This window comes from Pseudophryne corroboree, chromosome 12, assembly GCF_028390025.1.
Source record: "Pseudophryne corroboree isolate aPseCor3 chromosome 12, aPseCor3.hap2, whole genome shotgun sequence".
Taxonomy (NCBI): Eukaryota; Metazoa; Chordata; class Amphibia; order Anura; family Myobatrachidae; genus Pseudophryne; species Pseudophryne corroboree.
The window spans coordinates 91,871,907-91,895,260 of record NC_086455.1 but is presented as its reverse complement, the minus strand read 5'-3'; the positions used below and the strand labels follow the sequence as shown (position 1 = coordinate 91,895,260).

Genomic DNA, 23,354 nt, shown 5'->3' with positions numbered 1-23,354 from the left:
GACTATTGCTCGCTGGATCTGTAACACGATTCAGCAGGCTCATTCTACGGCTGGGTTGCCGTTACCAAATTCGGTAAAGGCCCATTCCACTAGGAAGGTGGGCTCTTCTTGGGTGGCTGCCCGAGGCGTCTCAGCATTACAGCTTTGCCGAGCGGCGACTTGGTCGGGTTCAAACACTTTTGCTAAATTCTACAAGTTTGATACTTTGGCTGAGGAGGACCTCATGTTTGCTCAATCGGTGCTGCAGAGTCATCCGCACTCTCCCGCCCGGTCTGGAGCTTTGGTATAATCCCCATGGTCCTTACGGAGTCCCCAGCATCCTCTAGGACGTAAGAGAAAATAAGATTTTAAACCTACCTAGTCCGTAGAGGATGCTGGGCGCCCATCCCAGTGCGGACATATTTCTACAAGGCTTGTATATAGTTATTGCTTACATAAGGGTTATGTTACAGTTAAGATCAGTCGTGGGCTGATACTGTTTTGTTCATACTGTTAACTGGTTGCGTATATTCCATGTTATATGGTGTGGATGGTGTGGGCTGGTATGAATCTTGCCCTTAGATTAACAAAAATCCTATCCTCGTACTGTCCATCTCCTCTGGGAACAGTTTCTCTAACTGAGGTCTGGAGGAGGGGCATAGAGGGAGGAGCCAGTGCACACCCACCTAAAGTTCTTTATAGTGCCCATGTCTCCTGCGGAGCCCATCTATACCCCATGGTCCTTACGGAGTCCCCAGCATCCTCTACGGACTAGGAGAAAAAGATTTACCGGTAGGTTTAAAATCTTATTTTTTAACTTGAAATCGCTAAACCCCTTTCTGAGTGAGTTCAAGTTCAAAATGGAGTCTCTGAGAGCGGTGATCTCAGGTCTAGAGGAAGGGGAATTCCTGGTATCCCTGGATATCAAGGATACGTACCTCCACATTCCGATTTGGCCGCCACAGCAGGCTTATCTCCGATTCGCACTGTTAGACTGTCACTACCAGTACCAGGCACTGCCATCGGGGCCTCTCCACGGCACCGAGGGTGTTCACCAAGGTGATGGCAGAGATGATGGTTCTCCTACGCAGGCAGGGAGTGAACATAATTCCATACCTGGACGATCTGCTGATAAAAGCAGTGTCCAGGGTGAAGTTGTTGCAGTCCATTGCTCTCACGACTCGACTGCTCAGGGACCACGGTTGGATCCTGAACCTTCCAAAGTCACATTTGAAACCGACAAGGAGATTGTCCTTCCAGGGGATGATCCAGGACACGGAAGTGCAGAGGGTATTTCTACCGGTGGAGAAAGCGTTGCTGATACAATCAATGGTCCGGGATGTCTTGAAGCCTACCCGGGTGTCGGTTGCCTCCTATGAGGCTCTACCGTACGGAAGATTCCATTGACCCTTCCAGCTGGATGTCCTAGAGAAATGGTCGGGATCTCATCTGCTCATGCACCTGAGGATACGTCTCTCACCAAAGGCAAGGATTTCGCTCCTATGGTGGCTGCAAATGCCTCACCTTCTGGAGGACCGCAGGTTTGGAGCTCAGAACTGGATCCTTCTAACCACGGATGCAAGTCTGAGGTTGGGGAGCGGTCACCCAGGGGGAAACCTTTCAAGGAAGATGGTCAACTCTGGAAGATGTTCTTCCAATAAAATTCTGGAACGAAGAGCAATGTACAACGGTCTTCTCCAGGCGGCACATCTTCAACAAGATCATACCATTCAAGTACAGTCGGACAATGTAACGACTGTGGCCTGCATAAACCGACAGGGAGGAACAAGGAGCAGAGCTGCAATGTCAGAGGTGACAAGAATCCTCCTCTGGGCAGAAAAGCACGTGTTGGCGCTGTCAGCGATCTTCCTTCCAGGTGTGGACAACTGGGAAGCGGACTTCCTCAGCAGACACTATCTCCATCCAGGAGAATGAGGCCTCCATTCGGAGGTGTTCAAGGACGTGACCAGTCGTTGGGGCATGCCTCAAAAAGACATGTTGGCCTCACATCTTAACAAGAAACTTTGGAGGTACTGTTCCAAGTCGAGAGACCCACAAGCAGTGGTGGTGGATGCCCTGGTGGCTCTGTGGGTATACAAGTCAGTGTATGTGTTCCCTCCACTTCTTCTCATTCCAAGAATTCTAAAACTGCTAAAGAGAGCAAAGGTTCAGGCAATTCTCATTGCTCCGGACTGGCCAAGGCGAACTTGGTACGCGGATCTTCTGGACTTACTGCTGGAAGATCCGAGGCCTCTTCCTCTTCGCGAGCACCTTCTGCAACAGTGGCCATTCGCTTATCAAGACTTACCGCGTCTACGTTTGACGGCATGGAGGTTGAATGCCAGATCTTAGCTCGGAAGGGCATTCCGAACACTGTCATTCCTACCCTCATACAGGCTAGGAAAGGAGTAACGTCTAATCATTACCATCGCATTTGGAAAAAGTATGTATCTTGGTGTGAATCCAAGAAGTTTCCTACGGTGGAAATTTACAGATTTCGGCTTTATCCATTTTCTTCCAGAAACAATTGGCTGCCCTCCCTGAGGTTTTTTGAAAGGGGTTCTGCATATCCAGCCTACCTTTGTACTGCCTACGGCGCCCTGGGATCTCAACGTGGTGTTGCAGTTCCTCCAATCGGATTGGTGTGAGCCTCTCCAGGAGGTTGAGGTAAAGTTCTCACGTGGAAGGCTGTCACTTTGTTGGCCTTAGCTTCTGCTAGACGTGTGTCTGAGTTGGGGGCTTTGTCTTGCAAAAGTCCCTACTTGATATTCCATGAAGATAGAGCTGAGCTCCGGACACGTCATCAGTTCCTTCCAAAGGTTTTCCTGGCTTTTCATATCAACCAACCTATTGTGGTGCCAGTTGCTACTGACTCTTCAATTACTTAAAAGTCCTTGGATGTTGTAAGGGCTCTGAAACTCTGTAAAGAGGACTGCTTGTCACAGAAAATCGGACTCTGTTTGGCCTGTATGATCCCAAGAAAATTAGGTGTCCTGCTTCTAAGCAGACGATCTCTCGCTGGATCAGGTTCACTATCCAGCATGCGTATTCTACGGCAGGATTGCGGTGTCCGAGATCTATTAAGGCCCACTCTACTCATAAGGCGGGTTCTTCCCGGGCGGCTGCCCGGGGTGTCTTGGCCTTACAGCTGTGCCGAGCTGCAACTTGGTCTGGTTCGAACACGTTTGCCAAGTTCTAAAAGTTTGATACTTTGACCAAACTTTAGGTGCTCAGAGGCCAATCAGTTCTGCAGGAGCCTCCGCGTTCTCCCTTCCGTTCTGGGAGCTTTGGTACATCCCCATGGTACTAATGTGGACCCCAGCATCCTCTAGGACGTAAGAGAAAATAGGATTTTAATTACCTACCAGTAAATCCTTTTCTCGTAGTCCGTAGAGGATGCTGGGCGCCTGCTCATTGCTTCGTTACCCTGCAGTGGTTATCTGGTTCAGTACGACTTTTTTTCTTAGTTAAGTACTGCCTTGTTACTTGGTTAAGTAAAATGTTTTCAGCCGTTGCTGAGTTCAAGCTAGTTAGCTTGGTTTGCCTTGTACTGTGTGTGAGCTGGTGTGAATCTCGACACTATCTGTGTAATATCCTTCTCTCGAAGTTGTCCATCTCCTCGGGCACAGTTTCTAGACTGAGTCTGGTAGGAGGGGCATAGAGGGAGGAGCCAGCCCATACACTCAAACTCTTAAAGTGCCAGTGTCTCCTAGTGGACCCATCTATACCCCATGGTACTATTGTGGACCCCAGCATCCTCTACAGACTACTAGAAAAGGATTTTCCGGTAGGTAATTAAAATCCTATTTTTTTTTACTGTGTGCTTCAGTCACCCCATACCGCTTAAATCCTCTATTTGTGCTCTGCATTTGCAGTCAATTTACACAGGTTTTTTTTTGTCAGGTTCTATGTTTGTCAGGCTGTGTTGTACTGTTACGCCCTAAGGCTACGTTCCCAATAATGTCTGCTGTACAGGGCGGGAAATCCGTGGACCCTCCTGCATCATGCAGTGCTGCCGCCACTAATTTACCTGACGAAAATATTTCAGCTGAGGGTCCAGATACTGGGTGTTCTGCACCCCCAGTCAGCCTGCAGCACCGGTGACACACCGACCCACCTTGGGCTGCTTTTTCTAATATGCTGACTACGCTTGTAACAAGACTTACGCTTCCTGTGGGACCTCCTGTTCCATTACAACCACATATTGGTCCTGTAGTTAATCCGCCATGGGTGGATACTCTCTCAACTCAGTTACAACAATTAAATTAGTCCTTGGTTAAACAAAAGCCTAACCCTTGCCCTCCTAGGACCAAAGGGTCATCTAAGCAGGCCATTTTTTCCTCACAATCCACTGATGTTTTGGATACTTCTTCCGATGAAGATGGGGAATATACTGATCCCTCAGACACTGGTTCAGCTGCTTCTGATGAGGAATCTGCAACACAGGTTGATGTTCCTGACTTTGTGGAGGCTATCAAACTGATTCTTCAGATTGATGAGATTTATCCTCCTTATACATCTAATAAACCTGATAAGTTCAAACGTCAGAAAGTTACTAAATTAGTCTTACCACATTCTGACCATTTAATTGACATACGTCAGGAATCCTGGGAGTCTCCAGGAAAGAAATTTTCCCAGTCTAAAAAGATGCTAGCTCGTTCTCCTATCTCTGCAGAGTTAAGTAACAAGTGGGAAACCCCGCCACCAGCAGACTCACATGTAGCCCGTCTTGTGGTGTCATCTACTCTGCCTTTCACCACCGTCACCTCTCTGAAGGAACTGATGGATAATCGTGTGGAAGGATGCTTGAAGTCTATTTAAACTCTTGCGGGTGCTGTACATAGACCTACTATGGCAGCCTCTTGGGCTGCAAAAGGTATTGAAGCATGAGTTCAAGCAGTTGAAGCAGAGCTACCTCTGAATTTTCCTGATAATGCCAGACAGTATCTGACTTATATTACCACCGCCTCCCACTATATTCAGGAGGCGACCTCTGATACCGGTGTTAGGCGGCCAAAGCATCTACTACATCCATTCTGGCTCGCCGGATTCTGTGGTTGCGGTCCTGGTCGATGGACCTGGACTCTATCAATACCTTGGAGATGCTCCCTTTTAAAGGAGATGTACTATTTGGAGATGGTCTAAACAAGATTGTGACTGTCTTGTCGTCTGCCAAGACTGCATGTCTTCCAAGTACTAATCCTTTTGTTCCTTTCGATCTCTAGATAAAGCAAAGGGTCAGGCGTACCCGAGACAAGCTCGCGCTTCCAAAACCTCCTGCATACAGGAGTGATAGTGCTGGTGCCTCTATCTCAGAGATGCAGGGGGTACTATTCAACACTGTTTCTAGTTCTGAAGTCGAATGGATCCTCTCGTCCCATTCTCAACCTCAAATCTCTGAACAAATTTGTGAAGGTATCCAAATTCCGTATGGAAACTCTTTGCTCTATTGTTCTGGCTTTGATGCCCAAGGATTATATGGTATCTCTGGACATACAGGATGCTTACCTTACCTATTGCTATGTCGCATCAGCAGTATTTGCAGTTTGCTGTTGGCAACCTACATGATCAATTCCAAGCCCTGCCTTTTGGCCTGACTACAGCTCCTCGGTTCTTCACCAAACTCATGCCAGTCATGACGGCCATTCTCAGTCGTCAAGGCATCAGGATCCTGCCGTATCTGGACGACTTGCTGATCCTGGCGAACTCCCCGGAGGTTCTCATCCGTCATCTGGAACTGACGGTCCAATTCCTACAAGCCCACAGCTGGCTCATCAATTGGAAGAAATTCTCGTTGGTCCCTGCTCAGAACATGGTGCACCTGGGGGCATTACTGGACACACACAACCAACGTTTGTTCTCGTCTCCAGAGAAGGTCCTGAAACTACAGGACAGTATAAGATGCTTCCTCTCTCGCCAAAGAGTGTCGAAACACTCGGGGATGCAAGTTCTAGGCCTCATGGTGTCGGCTTTCGACATGGTAGAGTACGCTTAATTTCATTCCTGCCCTCTGCAGAGGTTAATCCTTTCCAAGTGGGACAGCCTGCCTCACCGGATCAGATCTCACAAGATCTCCTTGATTCCGGAGGTTCGTCTGTCACGGAGCTGGTGGCTACAGGACCAACAATTGAGCAGGGGTCGTCCCTTCTGGATCTCCAACTGGGTCCTCCTAATGACAGATGCCAGTCTGCGGGGTTAGGGTGCGGTGTTGGAGCAACACTCTCCAGGGTCATTGGACCAGGGAGGAATCTCTCCTCTCGATAATATTCTAGAGTTTCGGGCAGCGTTCAATACTTAAAAACTTGCCCTGCCTCTGGTACGGAACAGGCCTGTTCAAGTACAGTCGGACAACGCCACCACGGTTGCGTACATAAATCAAGGCGGCACTCGAAGCCGCATGGCGATGTTGGTAGTGTCAAAGATTCTTCAATGGGCGGAACACCATCTGCCAGCCATATCAGCAGTGTTCATTCTTGGGGTCCTCAACTGGTAAGCGGACTTCCTCAGTCATCAGGACATGCACACCAGAGAGTGTAACTTTCATCCGGAAGTCTTACAACTCCTAGTGGACAAGTGGGGCCTACCAGATGTAGACCTGATGGCATCTCGAACCAATCACAAGGTTCCGATCTTCGGAGCAAGGACAAGGGATCCTCAAGCAGCGTTCGTGGACGCACTAGCCATTCCATGGAACTTTCGGCTGCCATACGTGTTCCCTCCAGTGGCACTTCTGCCCAGGGTAATTCGGAAGTTCAAGCAAGAAGGAGGAATACTACTCCTAATTGCTCCAGTGTGGCCCGGGCAGTATTGGTTCTCAGACAAGCAGGGTCTCTAGCTAGAGCGTCCTCTCCTACTTCCTCAACGCCCAGAGCTCCTCGTTCAGGGTCCTTGTGTCTGCCAGGACCTGGCTCGACTGGTTTTGCCGGCGTGGCTCTTGAAGCTTCACTCCTGAGGGCCAAGAGATTCTCTGAGGCGGTCATTCCAACTATGTTGAGGCCCGTAAATCAGCTTCAGCTCGTATTTATTATAGGATCTGGATTTCTTACTTCTCCTGGTGTGCTGCTAAGAATTATGATGCTTACAGGTTCAGCACTGCCAAACTTTTTGGCTTTTCTGCAACAAGGCCTGGACTTAGGCCTTCATCTAGCCTCCCTCAAGGTTCATATTTCGGCCTTGTCGGTTTGGTTTCATAGAAAAATTGTGTCTCTTCCTGACGTTTATACTTTAACATAGTGTGTTTTATGGATTCAGCCTCCCTATGTCCCTCCCTCCTGTGGCTCCTTGGGATCTGTCAGTTGTTCTGAACACCCTGCAAGGGCCCTGCGAATAAGCAAACTTTGGCCAGATGGATTAGAATGGTGTTTTGCACAAGCTTATGCGCAGGCTGAGCTCCCAGCTCCTGCTGCTATCAAGGCCCGTTCTACTTGGTCTGTTGGACCTTCGTTGGCAGCCCGTCGTGGTGCGTCCCCAGATCAATTGTACAAGGCGGCTACGTGGTCCTCAGTGAATCTGTTCCTAAGGTTCTATGCCTTTGATACTTCCGCCTCCCAGAATACTTCCTTTGGACGCCGGGTTCTTGTGCCCACTACAGTGCATCCCCTCCCATGAGGAACTGCTTTAGGACATCCCTGAAGTTATTCCCTGTGGAATACCAGTGTACCCCACTGCAGAAAAGGAGATTTATGGTAGACTTACCATGGTTAAATCTTTTTCTGCGAGGTACACTGGATTTCACAGGGCGCCCACCCTGACGCACTTAGCTTCTTTCGGTTTGTATGGCATTAGCCGCTGGTACCTTCTGCTGTCGTGGGAATGTTGTTCTATGTGGCTAACGACTATCGTCTCTCTTACCTGCTACTGCATTGGACTGGTTAACAAAACTGAGCTCCAGTGCCTGGAGGCGGAGCTATAGAGGGAGGCGGTGCAATGCATCCTGGGAACTGACAAAGTTTAAGCCTGTTAGTGCCTCGGATCAAGATCCAACTCTGCACCCCAATGTTATTCCCTGTGGAATCCAGTGTACCTCGCAGAAAGATTTAACCATGGTAAGTCTTACCATAAATCTCCTTTTTACGTCTTACCCTCTCAGGACCCAACTTGGCTCTACTTCAGTGGTATCTTGTAGCAGCCCCCAAATCGGACCGCTACAGTCTTGGTCATATCTTGATGTCAGCTGGGGCCGCTGTCACCCAATCTTGGAAGTCTTCGACGACTCCTGCTCTCACAATGCATCCAAATGCGGGAAGGCCTCCCTTCCACTTTTGAGTTGAATAAACACCCTGAAACGGGGCCTGCTATGTAATTTGCTTAGGTGGTTCTACATGTAACTCTACTGATATTTTGCTTTGCCTAGATATCTCTGTGCTAATTTTTAATGTACAGTATGTTTTCTTTTATACATGATCACTGGAAATATCTTGTCGCGCTCCCCCCTCCCCTTGTTTCACCATCCACCAGTTTTTCTTGCACATAATCAATAAAACTTAATCCTAGAGAATAATAAAATGGATCAGTGGGCTTTGACTACCATAAGGTTTGTGCAGTTGGGTAAAATAATATATATTTTGTAATGATGGAATTGTCTTTTAATGGGCTTGATATGAATATATGAACCATTCTCACTGGAGTAAATGTAGAAAGTAATGCTTTGTTTTAGGACACCTTATTAAAGTTTATTAAACCATATGGCTTTTTGCTATTCCTATGGCCTAAATTAATTTAGCCCTTGGTTTCATATTCCAAAGAAAGACAGGCGGGGGGTTGTCAATGTAAGACAGTGCTTTGTGCAACTATCTCATACTTTAAATATTGGGGTGGGTATAGTATTTTGTTTTGTAAATGTTCATTACTTTTATTATTTTTGCTTATATTGATGAAACTAAAAACTAAATTTAAGTTTTGATGTCTTAGGTATGGCCTATCCGGCAGTGACGTTCTTGACAATGTGGCTTATGCTCGGGCCTTCAACACAGACCATCAGACCCAGCTTTTATACCAAGCATCAGCTATGATGGCAGAGTCTAGGTAAATGCAGTTATTCAGTGTAACCTGTTCACATTTGACATCATATCTTGCATGATGGGCAGTGTGTGAGTCAGTATGTGGTGCACTTGTCCTGGATGAAATATGTGATAATAGCTTGGTGACTACTACCACTACCAGCTGTATGACATCATATCTTGCATGATGGGCAGTGTGTGAGTCAGTATGTGGTGCACTTGTCCTGGATGAAATATGTGATAATAGCTTGGTGACTACTACCACTACCAGCTGTATGTGCTAATGTTTCAGGGATACATGGCTTGTACTCCCGTAGGGTCTGCTGTGGAATGTCTATGGTAGCAATGTCCCCCAAATGGGATGAATGTCAAATCTTTTTTTCTGATTTCCTTTTAGGAGAAACTGTGCTCCCTCCCTTTACACTTTTATTGGTTATTTCCAATGTTTGTCTGCTCTATTCTGTTACAATTTTTCACCCTGTCCTGAGTTTATTACGTGAAAGTCTGTTGGACAGATAGATATAAAGGTGAAAGCCTCTTAAACTGCAATTAACTCCTGAGTGACGGGCTCCTGATCCGTACTATATATCCCCATGGCAGTAGTGTATCCGAAAAGGAATCCAATAATTGGTTTTAATGTATGCACAAACATCCTCTTATTGCTCCATGGTAACATTTTATTTGATTTAATATGGTCGGTGTTTAAAATTCTTTAGATCTCAACAAATTAATAAACCAGTTTGATCAAGAACAGTTCTTAAGATTAAGGTAGAAACTAATAAAGAACAGGCTAGGTTGTACATAAACACTCCATAAGTTTGTCTAATCGGTTTTACTGGGATATTCCATGAAAGTTCCACTCTACAGCCTATATTGTTTTGTACTTCATTAATAATTTAAAAAACCTTCTTGCAGGTATGCACTGCTCATTGTGGACAGTGCCACTGCACTCTACAGAACAGATTATTCTGGCAGAGGTGAACTCTCTGCACGACAGATGCACTTGGCTCGTTTCCTGAGGATGTTGCTGCGACTTGCAGATGAGGTAGGAGTTCTTTATGCCCTAAGCTAGATGGAAATTGTCCATGTACAAGATTAGTATTTTGTACACACATTCTTAAAGTATGTACTGAAAATAGTTCAAAAAGGTTAACTCAAAGCTTGCCAAATCACTGAATAAGTGCCCATGCCCTATTTGATTTAGAATATGTCCTTTTCCTTTACTCTGTCCAACTGCTCCAGAAGAGACACCTTGGTGTATGTGGCACCAGGGAGCTCTGGTACATTTAATAGACTACCCAATACAAAGTTCTGAAGTGTCAAATTTAAACTTCATCAGGGTTGCTGGTCACAGATCACTTCCTCATTGAACAAAGCAGGCTCAAGATCCGTGACACAAAAGTAACCAGGGTATCAGATGGTTGTTCACTTTCCATATAATAAGCACCATGAGTAAATGCAGAGTAGTGAGGCTGTGAGAGAGGTTAATGAGGACGTTAACAATTAGGGTGGAATAGTTAATAATTGATTACAGGGACTTTTGAAAACGGATTGAGGTTGATGATTGTGGAGAAAGTGGGGTTTAATGACTGAGGATTGTGGGGGCTAATAAGGATGAAGTTGTTACTAATGACTTTGTGGTTGGGATGGGTTAATTATGATTATAATGAAGAAAAGAAGATCATAGGGGGTTAGGGGTGAGACACAAGAAATAGATAAACGTGTATGGTAGGGTACATGTGAGCTGTGCCAATGTGGGATAGGATACCGGACTACTCCTTGGATTCCTGGTTGATAAGGTCAGTTGGACTACAGTCCAGACATTCATTCTTTTGACATCACTGTGGATTTACCAGAGACTGTTCTCACCTTCAGTGGAGCATATTACAGTTGTATCTGTTTGAACTGTTGCAAATTCACATTGCTTCATAGAGATTTAGAACATTTCTTTATCCACCATATACCAGCCTCCACCCTGCTCTGTGAGAATGACCAAAAATCTAAAGGGCAGTCTTGTACCTTCTCCCACCTTGGCTCTGGCCACATCATATTCTCTCCCATGCCCATTCGTCTTTTCTCCGGCTGGGTCCACAGGTTATCTACAGGATAACATTGGGATATGCCGGAGCGACAGCGGAAATGGCACCAAACGGTCACGAGCTTTCTGGCCCCCCAGGATGCATCAGGGCTCCTCCATATAATCCTGCCTACTGATTCAGTCAAATCAGTTTTTTGTTTGGTGCGGCAGGAGCCGGACCATGGTCACAGGGCTGCGATTAAATAGCAGCCTGAAGCTTTTATTATTTTATTTTTATAGTCTTATTATGTTTTTGAGTGATCTTTCTTAACAGCGTCTTATACGCATGGTAGAAAGAGTCGCTTCAACAACTCTCCACTGGGTCGCAACAACGCTTACCTTCGTGGTACAGTGCTGTCTCGGCGGGCGTCTGTGTCGGATGATTCTAGCAGGTCCAGCAGACGTTACCAGACTGTGGCCGGAGCATGGGGAGAAGGTAAGTCATCGGTTTCCTCTTACTAGGGGGTCCGGACACAGCGTCACTGTATTGGAGGAGACTACAAACAGTGGTTGATGCGCCGCCACTCTTAAGTGCAACAGCGCTATGCTTTAGGGATCATAGGCGCCAGGACTAGGTGAGGCTGCGATCCTTAGAGTTTAAATCAACAGGGGGAGTTAGACGCTCTCCTGGTCGCCCCTCCCCCAAGTTCATGACCAGTTTCCGTGCGTCTCTCGTCCATGAACTAATGACCTCACTTCCGTCTCAGACGCTACCACGAGGGGACTTGGTGGCAGCTTAGACGCTGCAATGGTGTACACTAGACTTTCCGCCTAGACCCGGTCGCAGACAGGAGCGTCTGCATACAGTTATCGTTCATTGAGCGTCTGTGTCCATTAAAGAGCGTCTGTGTCTCTCATCAGTCATCAAGAGCGGCAGTGTACACTAGCAGCGTCTGAATCCACTCAGCGTCTTTCGAGCGTATTGATGGATATGGAAGTGTGGTGAGTCTCCCTGTATCCCACTCTACGGAGAAAGGGTTATACAGTACTAAAAATTCTCTCTACTTGTTAGTATGAATTGTTAATTTTGGTACATATTTCATGAGGCCTGTACATTACTGTTGTTTTCTGCATGATATGTCTGAAAAAACTGGTTAAAAACAGAAATATAATTGTCCCAATTACTTGTAAGTAATTTTTGATGGTTGATTGTATTCTCGTATGACGATGTCTAATGTTTCTCTAACGTCCTAGTGGATGCTGGGGACTCCGAAAGGTCTATGGGGAATAGCGGCTCCGCAGGAGACTGGGCACAAAAGTAAAAGCTTTAGGACTACCTGGTGTGCACTGGCTCCTCCCCCCATGACCCTCCTCCAAGCCTCAGTTAAGATTTTGTGCCCGAACGAGAAGGGTGCAATCTAGGTGGCTCTCCTGAGCTGCTTAGAGTAAAAGTTTAAATAGGTTTTTTCTCTATCGTCCTAGTGGATGCTGGGGTTCCTGAAAGGACCATGGGGAATAGCGGCTCCGCAGGAGACAGGGCACAAAAAGTAAAGCTTTAGGATCAGGTGGTGTGCACTGGCTCCTCCCCCTATGACCCTCCTCCAAGCCTCAGTTAGATTTTTGTGCCCGGCCGAGAAGGGTGCAATCTAGGTGGCTCTCCTAAAGAGCTGCTTAGAAAAGTTTAGCTTAGGTTTTTTATTTTACAGTGAGTCCTGCTGGCAACAGGATCACTGCAACGAGGGACTTAGGGGAGAAGAAGTGAACTCACCTGCGTGCAGGATGGATTGGCTTCTTTGGCTACTGGACATTAGCTCCAGAGGGACGATCACAGGTACAGCCTGGATGGTCACCGGAGCCTCGCCGCCGGCCCCCTTGCAGATGCTGAAAAGAGAAGAAGGTCCAGAATCGGCGGCAGAAGACTCCTCAGTCTTCTTAAGGTAGCGCACAGCACTGCAGCTGTGCGCCATTGCTCTCAGCACACTTCACACGGCAGTCACTGAGGGTGCAGGGCACTGGGAGGGGGGCGCCTTGGGAGGCAATGTAAACCTATTTTTTGGCAAAAAATACCTCGCATATAGCCTCCGGGGGCTATATGGAGATATTTAACCCCTGCCAGAATCCGTTGAAGAGCGGGAGACGAGCCCGCCGAAAAAGGGGCGGGGCCTATCTCCTCAGCACACAGCGCCATTTTCCCTCACAGAAAGGCTGGAGGGAAGGCTCCCAGGCTCTCCCCTGCACTGCACTACAGAAACAGGGTTAAAACAGAGAGGGGGGGCACTAATTTGGCGTTAGAAATATATAAAAAGATGCTATAAGGGAAAACACTTATATAAGGTTGTCCCTATATAATTATAGCGTTTTTTGGTGTGTGCTGGCAAACTCTCCCTCTGTCTCTCCAAAGGGCTAGTGGGTCCTGTCCTCTATCAGAGCATTCCCTGTGTGTGTGCTGTGTGTCGGTACGTGTGTGTCGACATGTATGAGGACGATGTTGGTGAGGAGGCGGAGCAATTGCCTGTAATGGTGATGTCACTCTCTAGGGAGTCGACACCGGAATGGATGGCTTATTTAGGGAATTACGTGATAATGTCAACACGCTGCAAGGTCGGTTGACGACATGAGACGGCCGACAAACAATTAGTACCGGTCCAGACGTCTCAAAAACACCGTCAGGGGTTTTAAAACGCCCGTTTACCTTAGTCGGTCGACACAGACACGGACACTGAATCCAGTGTCGACGGTGAATAAACAAACGTATTCCTTATTAGGGCCACACGTTAAGGGCAATGAAGGAGGTGTTACATATTTCTGATACTACAAAAGAGGGTATTATGTGGGATGTGAAAAAACTACCTGTAGTTTTTCCTGAATCAGATAAATTAAATGAAGTGTGTGATGATGCGTGGGTTCCCCCCGATAGAAAATTATTGGCGGTATACCCTTTCCCGCCAGAAGTTAGGGCGCGTTGGGAAACACCCCTTAGGGTGGATAAGGCGCTCACACGCTTATCAAAACAAGTGGCGGTACCGTCTATAGATAGGGCCGTCCTCAAGGAGCCAGCTGACAGGAGGCTGGAAAATATCATATAAAAGTATATACACACATACTGGTGTTATACTGTGACCAGCGATCGCCTCAGCCTGGATGTGCAGAGCTGGGGTGGCTTGGTCGGATTCCCTGACTAAAAATATTGATACCCTTGACAGGGACAGTATTTTATTGACTATAGAGCATTTAAAGGATGCATTTCTATATATGCGAGATGCACAGAGGGATATTTGCACTCTGGCATCAAGAGTAAGTGCGATGTCCATATCTGCCAGAAGATGTTTATGGACACGACAGTGGTCAGGTGATGCAGATTCCAAACGGCACAAAGGTGTATTGCCGTATAAAGGAAGAGGAGTTATTTGGGGTCGGTCCATCGGACCTGGTGGCCACGGCAACTGCTGGAAAATCCACCGTTTTTACCCTAAGTCGCATCTCTGCAGAAAAAGACACCGTCTTTTCAGCCTCAGTCCTTTCGTCCCTATAAGAGTCATATTTGCCCAGGGATAGAGGAAAGGGAAGAAGACTGCAGCAGGCAGCCCATTCCCAGGAACAGAAGCCTTCCACCGCTTCTGCCAAGCTCTCAGCATGACGCTGGGACCGTACAGGACCCCTGGATCCTACAAGTAGTATCCCAGGGGTACAGATTGGAATGTCGAAACGTTTCCCCCTCGCAGGCTCCTGAAGTCTGCTTTACCAAGGTATCCCTCCGACAAGGAGGCAGTATGGGAAAAAATTCACAAGCTGTATTCCCAGCAGGTGATAATCAAATTACCCCTCCTACAACAAGGAAAGGGGTATTATTCCACACTATATTGTGGTACTGAAGCCAGAAGGCTAGGTGAGACCTATTCTAAATCTAAAAAAATTTGAACACTTACAAAGGTTCAAATCAAGATGGAGTCACTCAGAGCAGTGATAACGAACCAGGAAGAAGGGGACTATATAGTGTCCCGGGACATCAGGGATGCTTACCTCCATGTCCCAAATTTGCCCTTCTCACTAAGGGTACCTCAGGTTCGTGGTATAGAACTGTCACTGTCAGTTTCAGACGCTGCCGTTTGGATTGTCCACGGCACCCCGGGTCTTTACCAAGGTAATGGCCAAAATGATGATTCTTCTTCGAAGAAAAGGCGTCTTAATTACCCCTTACTTGGACGATCTCCTGATAAGGGCAAAGTCCAGGGAACAGTTGGAGGTCGGAGTAGCACTATCTCGGATACTGCTACAACAGCACGGATGGATTCTAAATATTCCAAAATCGCAGCTGATCCTGACGACACGTCTGCTGTGCCTAGGGATGATTCTGGACACAGTCCAGAAAAAGGTATTTCTCCCGGAAGAGAAAGCCAGGGAGTTATCCGAGCTAGTCAAGAACCTCCTAAAACCAGGAAAAGTGTCAGTGCATCATTGCACAAGGGTCCTGGTAAAAATGGTGGCTTCCTACGAAGCAATTCCTTTCGGCAGATTTCACGCAAGAACTTTTCAGTGGGATCTGCTGGACAAATGGTCCGGATCGCATCTTCAGATGCATCAGCGGATAACCCTATATCCAAGGACAAGGGTGTCTCTCCTGTGGTGGTTACAGAGTGCTCATCTTCTAGAGGGCCGCAGATTCGGCATTCAGGATTGGATGCTGGTGACCACGGAGGCCAGCCCGAGAGGCTGGGGAGCAGTCACACAAGGAAAAAATTTCCAGGGAGTGTGATCAAGTCTGGAGACTTTTCTCCACATAAATATACTGGAGCTAAGGGTAAATTTATAATGCTCTAAGCTTAGCAAGACCTCTGCTTCAAGGTCAGCCGGTATTGATCCAGTGGGAAAAACATCACGGCAGTCGCCCACGTAAACAGACAGGGCGGCACAAGAAGCAGGAGGGCAATGGCAAAAACTGCAAGGACTTTTCGCTGGGCGGAAAATCATGTGATAGCACTGTCAGCAGTGTTTCATTCCGGGAGTGGAAACTGGGAAGCAGACTTCCTCAGCAGGCACGACCTCCACCCGGGAGAGTGGAAACTTCATCGGGAAGTTTTTCCACATGATTGTGAACCGTTGGGAAATACCAAAGGTGGACATGATGGCGTCCCGTCTGAACAAAAAACGGGACAGGTATTGCGCCAGGTCAAGAGACCCTCAGGCAATAGCTGTGGACGTTCTGGTAACACCGTGGGTGTACCAGTCGGTGTATGTGTTCCCTCCTCAGCTTCTCATACCTAAGGTACTGAGAATTATAAGACGTAGAGGAGTAAGAACTATACTCATGGCTCCGGATTGGCCAAGAAGGACTTGGTACCCGGAACTTCAAGAGATGCTCACAGAGGACTTATGGCCTCTGCCGCTAAGAAGGGACTTGCTTCAGCAAGTACCATGTCTGTTCCAAGACTTACCGCAGCTGCGTTTGACGGCATGGCGGTGGAACGCCGGATCCTAAGGGAAAAAGGCATTCCGGAAGAGGTCATTCCTACCCTGGTCAAAGCCAGGAAGGAGGTGACCGCACAACATTATCACCACATGTGGCGAAAATATGTTGCGTGGTGTGAGGCCAGGAAGGCCCCACGAAGAAATTTCAACTCGGTCGATTCCTGCATTTCCTGCAAACAGGAGTGTCTATGGGCCTCAAATTGGGGCCCATTAAGGTTCAAATTTCGGCCCTGTCGATTTTCTTCCAGAAAGAATTGGCTTCAGTTCCTGAAGTCCAGAAGTTTGTCAAGGGAGTATTGCATATACAACCCCCTTTTGTGCCTCCAGTGGCACTGTGGGATCTCAACGTAGTTCTGGGATTCCTCAAATCACATTGGTTTAAAACCAGTCAAATCTGTGGATTTGAAGCATCTCACATGAAAAGTGACCGTGCTCTTGGCCCTGGCCTGGGCCAGGCGAGTGTCAAATTGGTGGGTTTTTTTTCTCAAAAAAGCCCATATCTGTTTGTCAATTCGGACAGGGCAGAGCTGCGGACTCGTCCCCAGTTCTCTCCCTAAGGTGGTGTCAGTGTTTCACCTGAACCAGCTTATTGTGGTGCCTTGCGCCTACTAGGGACTTGGAGGACTCCAAGTTGCTGGATGTTGTCAGGGCCCTGAAAGTATAGGTTCCAGGACGGCTGGAGTCAGGAAAACTGACTTGCTGTTATCCTGTATGCACCCAACAAACTGGGTGCTCTTGCTTCTAAGCAGACTATTGCTAGTTGGATGTGTAATACAATTCAGCTTGCACATTCTGTGGCAGGCCTGCCACAGCCAAAATATGTAAATGCCCATTCCACAAGGAAGGTGGGCTCATCTTGGGCGGCTGCCCGAGGGGTCTCGGCTTTACAACTTTGCCGAGCGGCTATTTAGTCAGGGGCAAACACGTTTGTAAAATCCTACAAATTTGATACCCTGGCTAAGGAGGACCTGGAGTTCTCTCATTCGGTGCTGCAGAGTCATCCGCACTCTCCCGCCCGTTTGGGAGCTTTGGTATAATCCCCATGGTCCTTTCAGGAACCCCAGCATCCACTAGGACGATAGAGAAAATAAGAATTTACTTACCGATAATTCTATTTCTCGGAGTCCGTAGTGGATGCTGGGCGCCCATCCCAAGTGCGGATTATCTGCATTACTTGTACATAGTTACAAAAATCGGGTTATTATTGTTGTGAGCCATCTTTTCAGAGGCTCCGCTGTTATCATACTGTTAACTGGGTTCAGATCACAGGTTGTACAGTGTGATTGGTGTGGCTGGTATGAGTCTTACCCGGGATTCAAAATCCTTCCTTATTGTGTACGCTCGTCCGGGCACAGTATCCTAACTGAGGCTTGGAGGAGGGTCATAGGGGGAGGAGCCAGTGCACACCACCTGATCCTAAAGCTTTACTTTTTGTGCCCTGTCTCCTGCGGAGCCGCTATTCCCCATGGTCCTTTCAGTAACCCCAGCATCCACTACGGACTCCGAGAAATAGAATTATCGGTAAGTAAATTCTTATTTTTATTTTCAGTGAGACCTGCTGGCAACAGGCTCACTGCATCGAGGGACTAAGGGGAGAATAAGCGAACTCACCTGCGTGCAGAGTGGATTGGGCTTCTTAGGCTACTGGACATTAGCTCCAGAGGGACGATCACAGGCCCAGCCATGGATGGGTCCCGGAGCCGCGCCGCCGTCCCCCTTACAGAGCCAGAAGACTGAAGAGGTCCGGAAAATCGGCGGCAGAAGACGTCCTGTCTTCACTAAGGTAGCGCACAGCACCGCAGCTGTGCGCCATTGCTCTCAGCACACTTCACACTCTGGTCACTGAGGGTGCAGGGCGCTGGGGGGGGGCGCCCTGAGACGCAATAAAAACACCTTTTTTGGCAAAAAATACATCACATATAGCTCCTGGGCTGTATGGATGTATTTAACCCCTGCCTATTTTTACATAAAAAAGCGGGAGAAAGGCCGCCGAAAAAGGGGCGGAGCCTATCTCCTTGGCACACTGGCGCCATTTTTTCCTCACAGCTCCGTTGGAGGAAGGCTCCCTGACTCTCCCCTGCAGTCCTGCACTACAGAAACAGGGTAAACAAGAGAGGGGGGGGCACTAAATTGGCAAATAAATATATACAGCAGCTATATTAGGGAAAAACACTTATATAAGGTTATCCCTGTATATATATAGTGCTGGCAAACTCCCTCTGTCTCCCCAAAGGGCTAGTGGGGTCCTGTCCTCTATCAGAGCATTCCCTGTGTGTGTGCTGTGTGTCGGTACGTTGTGTCGACATGTATGAGGAGGAAAATGGTGTGGAGGCGGAGCAATTGCCTGTGTTAGTGATGTCACCCCCTAGGGAGTCGACACCTGACTGGATGGTCTTATGGAAAGAATTACGTGATAGTGTCAGCACGTTACAAAAGACTGTTGACGACATGAGACAGCCGGCAAATCAGTTAATACCTGTACAGGCGTCTCAAACACCGTCAGCGGCTCTAAAGCATCCGTTACCTCAGGTCGATACAGACACGGACACGGACTCCAGTGTCGACGGTGAGGAAACAAACGTATTTTCCAGTAGGGCCACACGTTACATGATCACGGCAATGAAGGAGGTTTTGAACATTTCTGATACTACAAGTACCACAAAAAAGGGTATTATGTGGGGTGTGAAAAAACTACCCGTAGTTTTTCCCGAATCAGATGAATTAAATGAGGTGTGTGATGAAGCGTGGGTTTCCCCCGATAAACTGCTAATTTCAAAAAAGTTATTGGCATTATACCCTTTCCCGCCAGAGGTTAGGGCGCGTTGGGAAACACCCCCTAGCGTAGATAAGGCGCTCACACGCTTATCAAAACAAGTGGCGTTACCGTCCCCTGATACGGCCGCCCTCAAGGAACCAGCTGATAGGAAGCTGGAAAATATCCTTAAAAGTATATACACACATACTGGTATTATACTGCGACCAGCAATCGCCTCTGCCTGGATGTGCAGTGCTGGGGTGGCTTGGTCGGATTCCCTGACTGAAAATATTGATACCCTGGACAGGGACAATATATTATTGACTATAGAGCATTTAAAGGATGCATTTCTATATATGCGAGATGCACAGAGGGACATTTGCACTCTGGCATCAAGAGTAAGTGCGATGTCCATTTCTGCCAGAAGAGGATTATGGACGCGACAGTGGTCAGGGGATGCGGATTCCAAACGGCATATGGAAGTATTGCCGTATAAAGGGGAGCAGTTATTTGGGGTCGGTCTATCGGACCTGGTGGCCACGGCAACGGCTGGAAAATCCACCTTTTTACCCCAAGTCACCTCGCAGCAGAAAAAGATACCGTCTTTTCAGGCTCAGTCCTTTCGTCCCCATAAGGGCAAGCGGGCAAAAGGCCACTCATATCTGCCCCGGGGCAGAGGAAGGGGAAAAAGACTGCAGCAGACAGCTTCTTCCCACGAACAGAAGCCCTCCCCCGCTTCTGCCAAGTCCTCAGCATGACGCTGGGGCCTTACAAGCGGACTCAGGCACGGTGGGGGCCCGTCTCAAGAATTTCAGCGCGCAGTGGGCTCACTCGCAAGTGGACCCCTGGATCCTGCAGGTAGTATCTCAGGGGTACAAATTGGAATTCGAGACGTCTCCCCCTCGCCGGTTCCTGAAGTCTGCTTTACCAACGTCTCCCCCCGACAGGGAGGCGGTATTGGAAGCCTTTCACAAGCTGTATTCCCAGCAGGTGATAATCAAGGTACCCCTCCTACAACAGGGAAAGGGGTATTATTCCACGCTGTTTGTGGTACCGAAGCCGGACGGCTCGGTGAGACCCATTTTAAATCTGAAATCCTTGAACACTTACATAAAAAGGTTCAAGTTCAAGGTGGAGTCACTCAGAGCAGTGATAGCGAACCTGGAAGAAGGGGACTATATGGTGTCTCTGGACATCAAGGATGCTTACCTCCATGTCCCAATTTGCCCTTCTCACCAAGGGTACCTCAGGTTTGTGGTACAGAACTGTCACTATCAGTTTCAGACGCTGCCGTTTGGATTGTCCACGGCACCCCGGGTCTTTACCAAGGTAATGGCCGAAATGATGATTCTTCTTCGAAGAAAAGGCGTCTTAATTATCCCTTACTTGGACGATCTCCTGATAAGGGCAAGGTCCAGAGAACAGTTAGAGGTCGGAGTAGCACTATCTCAAGTAGTACTACGACAGCACGGATGGATTCTAAATATTCCAAAATCGCAGCTGATTCCGACGACACGTCTGCTGTTCCTAGGGATGATTCTGGACAGTACAGAAAAAGGTGTTTCTCCCGGAGGAGAAGGCCAAGGAGTTATCCGACCTAGTCAGGAACCTCCTAAGACCAGGCCAAGTGTCAGTACATCAATGCACAAGGGTCCTGGGAAAGATGGTGGCTTCTTACGAAGCGATTCCATTCGGCAGATTCCACGCAAGAACTTTTCAGTGGGATCTGCTGGACAAATGGTCCGGATCGCATCTTCAAATGCATCAGCGGATAATCCTGTCTCCAAGGACAAGGGTGTCTCTCCTGTGGTGGTTACAGAGTGCTCATCTCCTAGAGGGCCGCAGATTCGGCATTCAGGATTGGGTCCTGGTGACCACGGATGCCAGCCTGAGAGGCTGGGGAGCAGTCACACAGGGAAGAAATTTCCAGGGCTTGTGGTCAAGCATGGAAACGTCACTTCACATAAATATCCTGGAACTAAGGGCCATTTACAATGCCCTAAGTCAGGCAAGACCTCTGCTTCAGGGTCAGCCGGTGTTGATCCAGTCGGACAACATCACGGCAGTCGCCCACGTAAACAGACAGGGCGGCACAAGAAGCAGGAGGGCAATGACGGAAGTGGCAAGGATTCTTCGCTGGGCGGAAAATCATGTGATAGCACTGTCAGCAGTGTTCATTCCGGGAGTGGACAACTGGGAAGCAGACTTCCTCAGCAGACACGATCTTCACCCGGGGGAGTGGGGACTTCACCCAGAAGTCTTCCACATGATTGTGAACCGTTGGGAAAAACCAAAGGTGGACATGATGGCGTCCCGCCTCAACAAAAAACTGGACAGATATTGCGCCAGGTCAAGGGACCCTCAGGCAATAGCTGTGGACGCTCTGGTAACACCGTGGGTGTACCAGTCAGTGTATGTGTTCCCTCCTCTTCCTCTCATACCAAAAGTACTGAGAATCATAAGAAGGAGAGGAGTAAAGACTATACTCGTGGCTCCGGATTGGCCAAGAAGGACTTGGTACCCGGAAATTCAGGAGATGCTCACGGAGGACCTGTGGCCTCTACCTCTAAGAAAGGACCTGCTCCAGCAGGGACCATGTCTGTTCTAAGACTTACCGCGGCTGCGTTTGACGGCATGGCGGTTGAACGCCGGATCCTGAAGGAAAAAGGCATTCCGATGAAGTCATCCCTACCCTGATCAAAGCCAGGAAGGATGTAACCATACAACATTATCACCGTATTTGGCGTAAATATGTTGCGTGGTGCGAGGCCAGGAAGGCCCCTACAGAGGAATTTCAACTGGGTCGATTCCTGCATTTCCTGCAAACAGGACTGTCTATGGGCCTCAAACTAGGGTCCATTAAGGTTCAAATTTCGGCCCTGTCAATATTCTTCCAAAAAGAACTAGCTTCTGTTCCTGAAGTTCAGACGTTTGTCAAGGGAGTACTGCATATACAGCCTCCTTTTGTGCCTTCAGTGGCACCTTGGGATCTCAATGTAGTTTTGGGATTCCTAAAATCACATTGGTTTGAACCACTCACCACTGTGGATTTAAAATATCTCACATGGAAAGTGGTAATGCTGTTAGCCCTGGCTTCAGCCAGGCGTGTCTCAGAATTGGCGGCTTTATCCTATAAAAGCCCTTACCTAATTTTTCATACGGACAGGGCAGAATTGAGGACTCGTCCTCAATTTCTCCCTAAGGTGGTTTCAGCATTTCACTTAAACCAGCCTATTGTGGTGCCTGCGGCTACTAGGGACTTGGAGGATTCCAAGTTGCTGGACGTAGTCAGGGCCCTGAAAATATGTTTCCAGGACGGCTGGAGTCAGAAAATCTGACTCGCTGTTTATCCTGTATGCACCCAACAAGCTGGGTGCTCCTGCTTCTAAGCAGACGATTGCTCGTTGGATTTGTAGTACAATTCAGCTTGCACATTCTGTGGCAGGCCTGCCACAGCCAAAATCTGTAAAAGCCCATTCCACAAGGAAGGTGGGCTCATCTTGGGCGGCTGCCCGAGGGGTCTCGGCTTTACAACTTTGCCGAGCAGCTACTTGGTCAGGGGCAAACACGTTTGCTAAATTCTACAAATTTGATACCCTGGCTGAGGAGGACCTGGAGTTCTCTCATTCGGTGCTGCAGAGTCATCCGCACTCTCCCGCCCGTTTGGGAGCTTTGGTATAATCCCCATGGTCCTTTCGGAGTCCCCAGCATCCACTAGGACATTAGAGAAAATAAGAATTTACTTACCGATAATTCTATTTCTCATAGTCCGTAGTGGATGCTGGGCGCCCATCCCAAGTGCAGATTGTCTGCATTACTTGTACATAGTTATTGTTACAAAAATCGGGTTATTGTTGTTGTGAGCCATCTTTTCAGAGGCTCCTTCTGTTATCATGCTGTTAACTGGGTTCAGATCACAAGTTGTACGGTGTGATTGGTGTGGCTGGTATGAGTCTTACCCGGGATTCAAAATCCTTCCTTATTGTGTACGCTCGTCCGGGCACAGTATCCTAACTGAGGCTTGGAGGAGGGTCATGGGGGGAGGAGCCAGTGCACACCAGGTAGTCCTAAAGCTTTTACTTTTGTGCCCAGTCTCCTGCGGAGCCGCTATTCCCCATGGTCCTTTCGGAGTCCCCAG

General features: G+C 48.1%; 1 protein-coding gene across 3 annotated transcripts in view; it reads left to right on the top strand.

Annotated features, from left to right (window-relative positions):
* RAD51 (RAD51 recombinase) overlaps nt 1–23,354 on the top strand; it is a 262,769-nt gene that overhangs the window by 220,166 nt on the left and 19,249 nt on the right. For all 3 annotated transcript variants that reach the window (XM_063947784.1, XM_063947782.1, XM_063947783.1), the window contains exons 7-8: nt 8,890–9,003; nt 9,894–10,023. In XM_063947784.1, the coding sequence (XP_063803854.1) occupies nt 8,890–9,003; nt 9,894–10,023 (244 nt within the window). The remainder of the gene's footprint in view (nt 1–8,889; nt 9,004–9,893; nt 10,024–23,354) is intronic.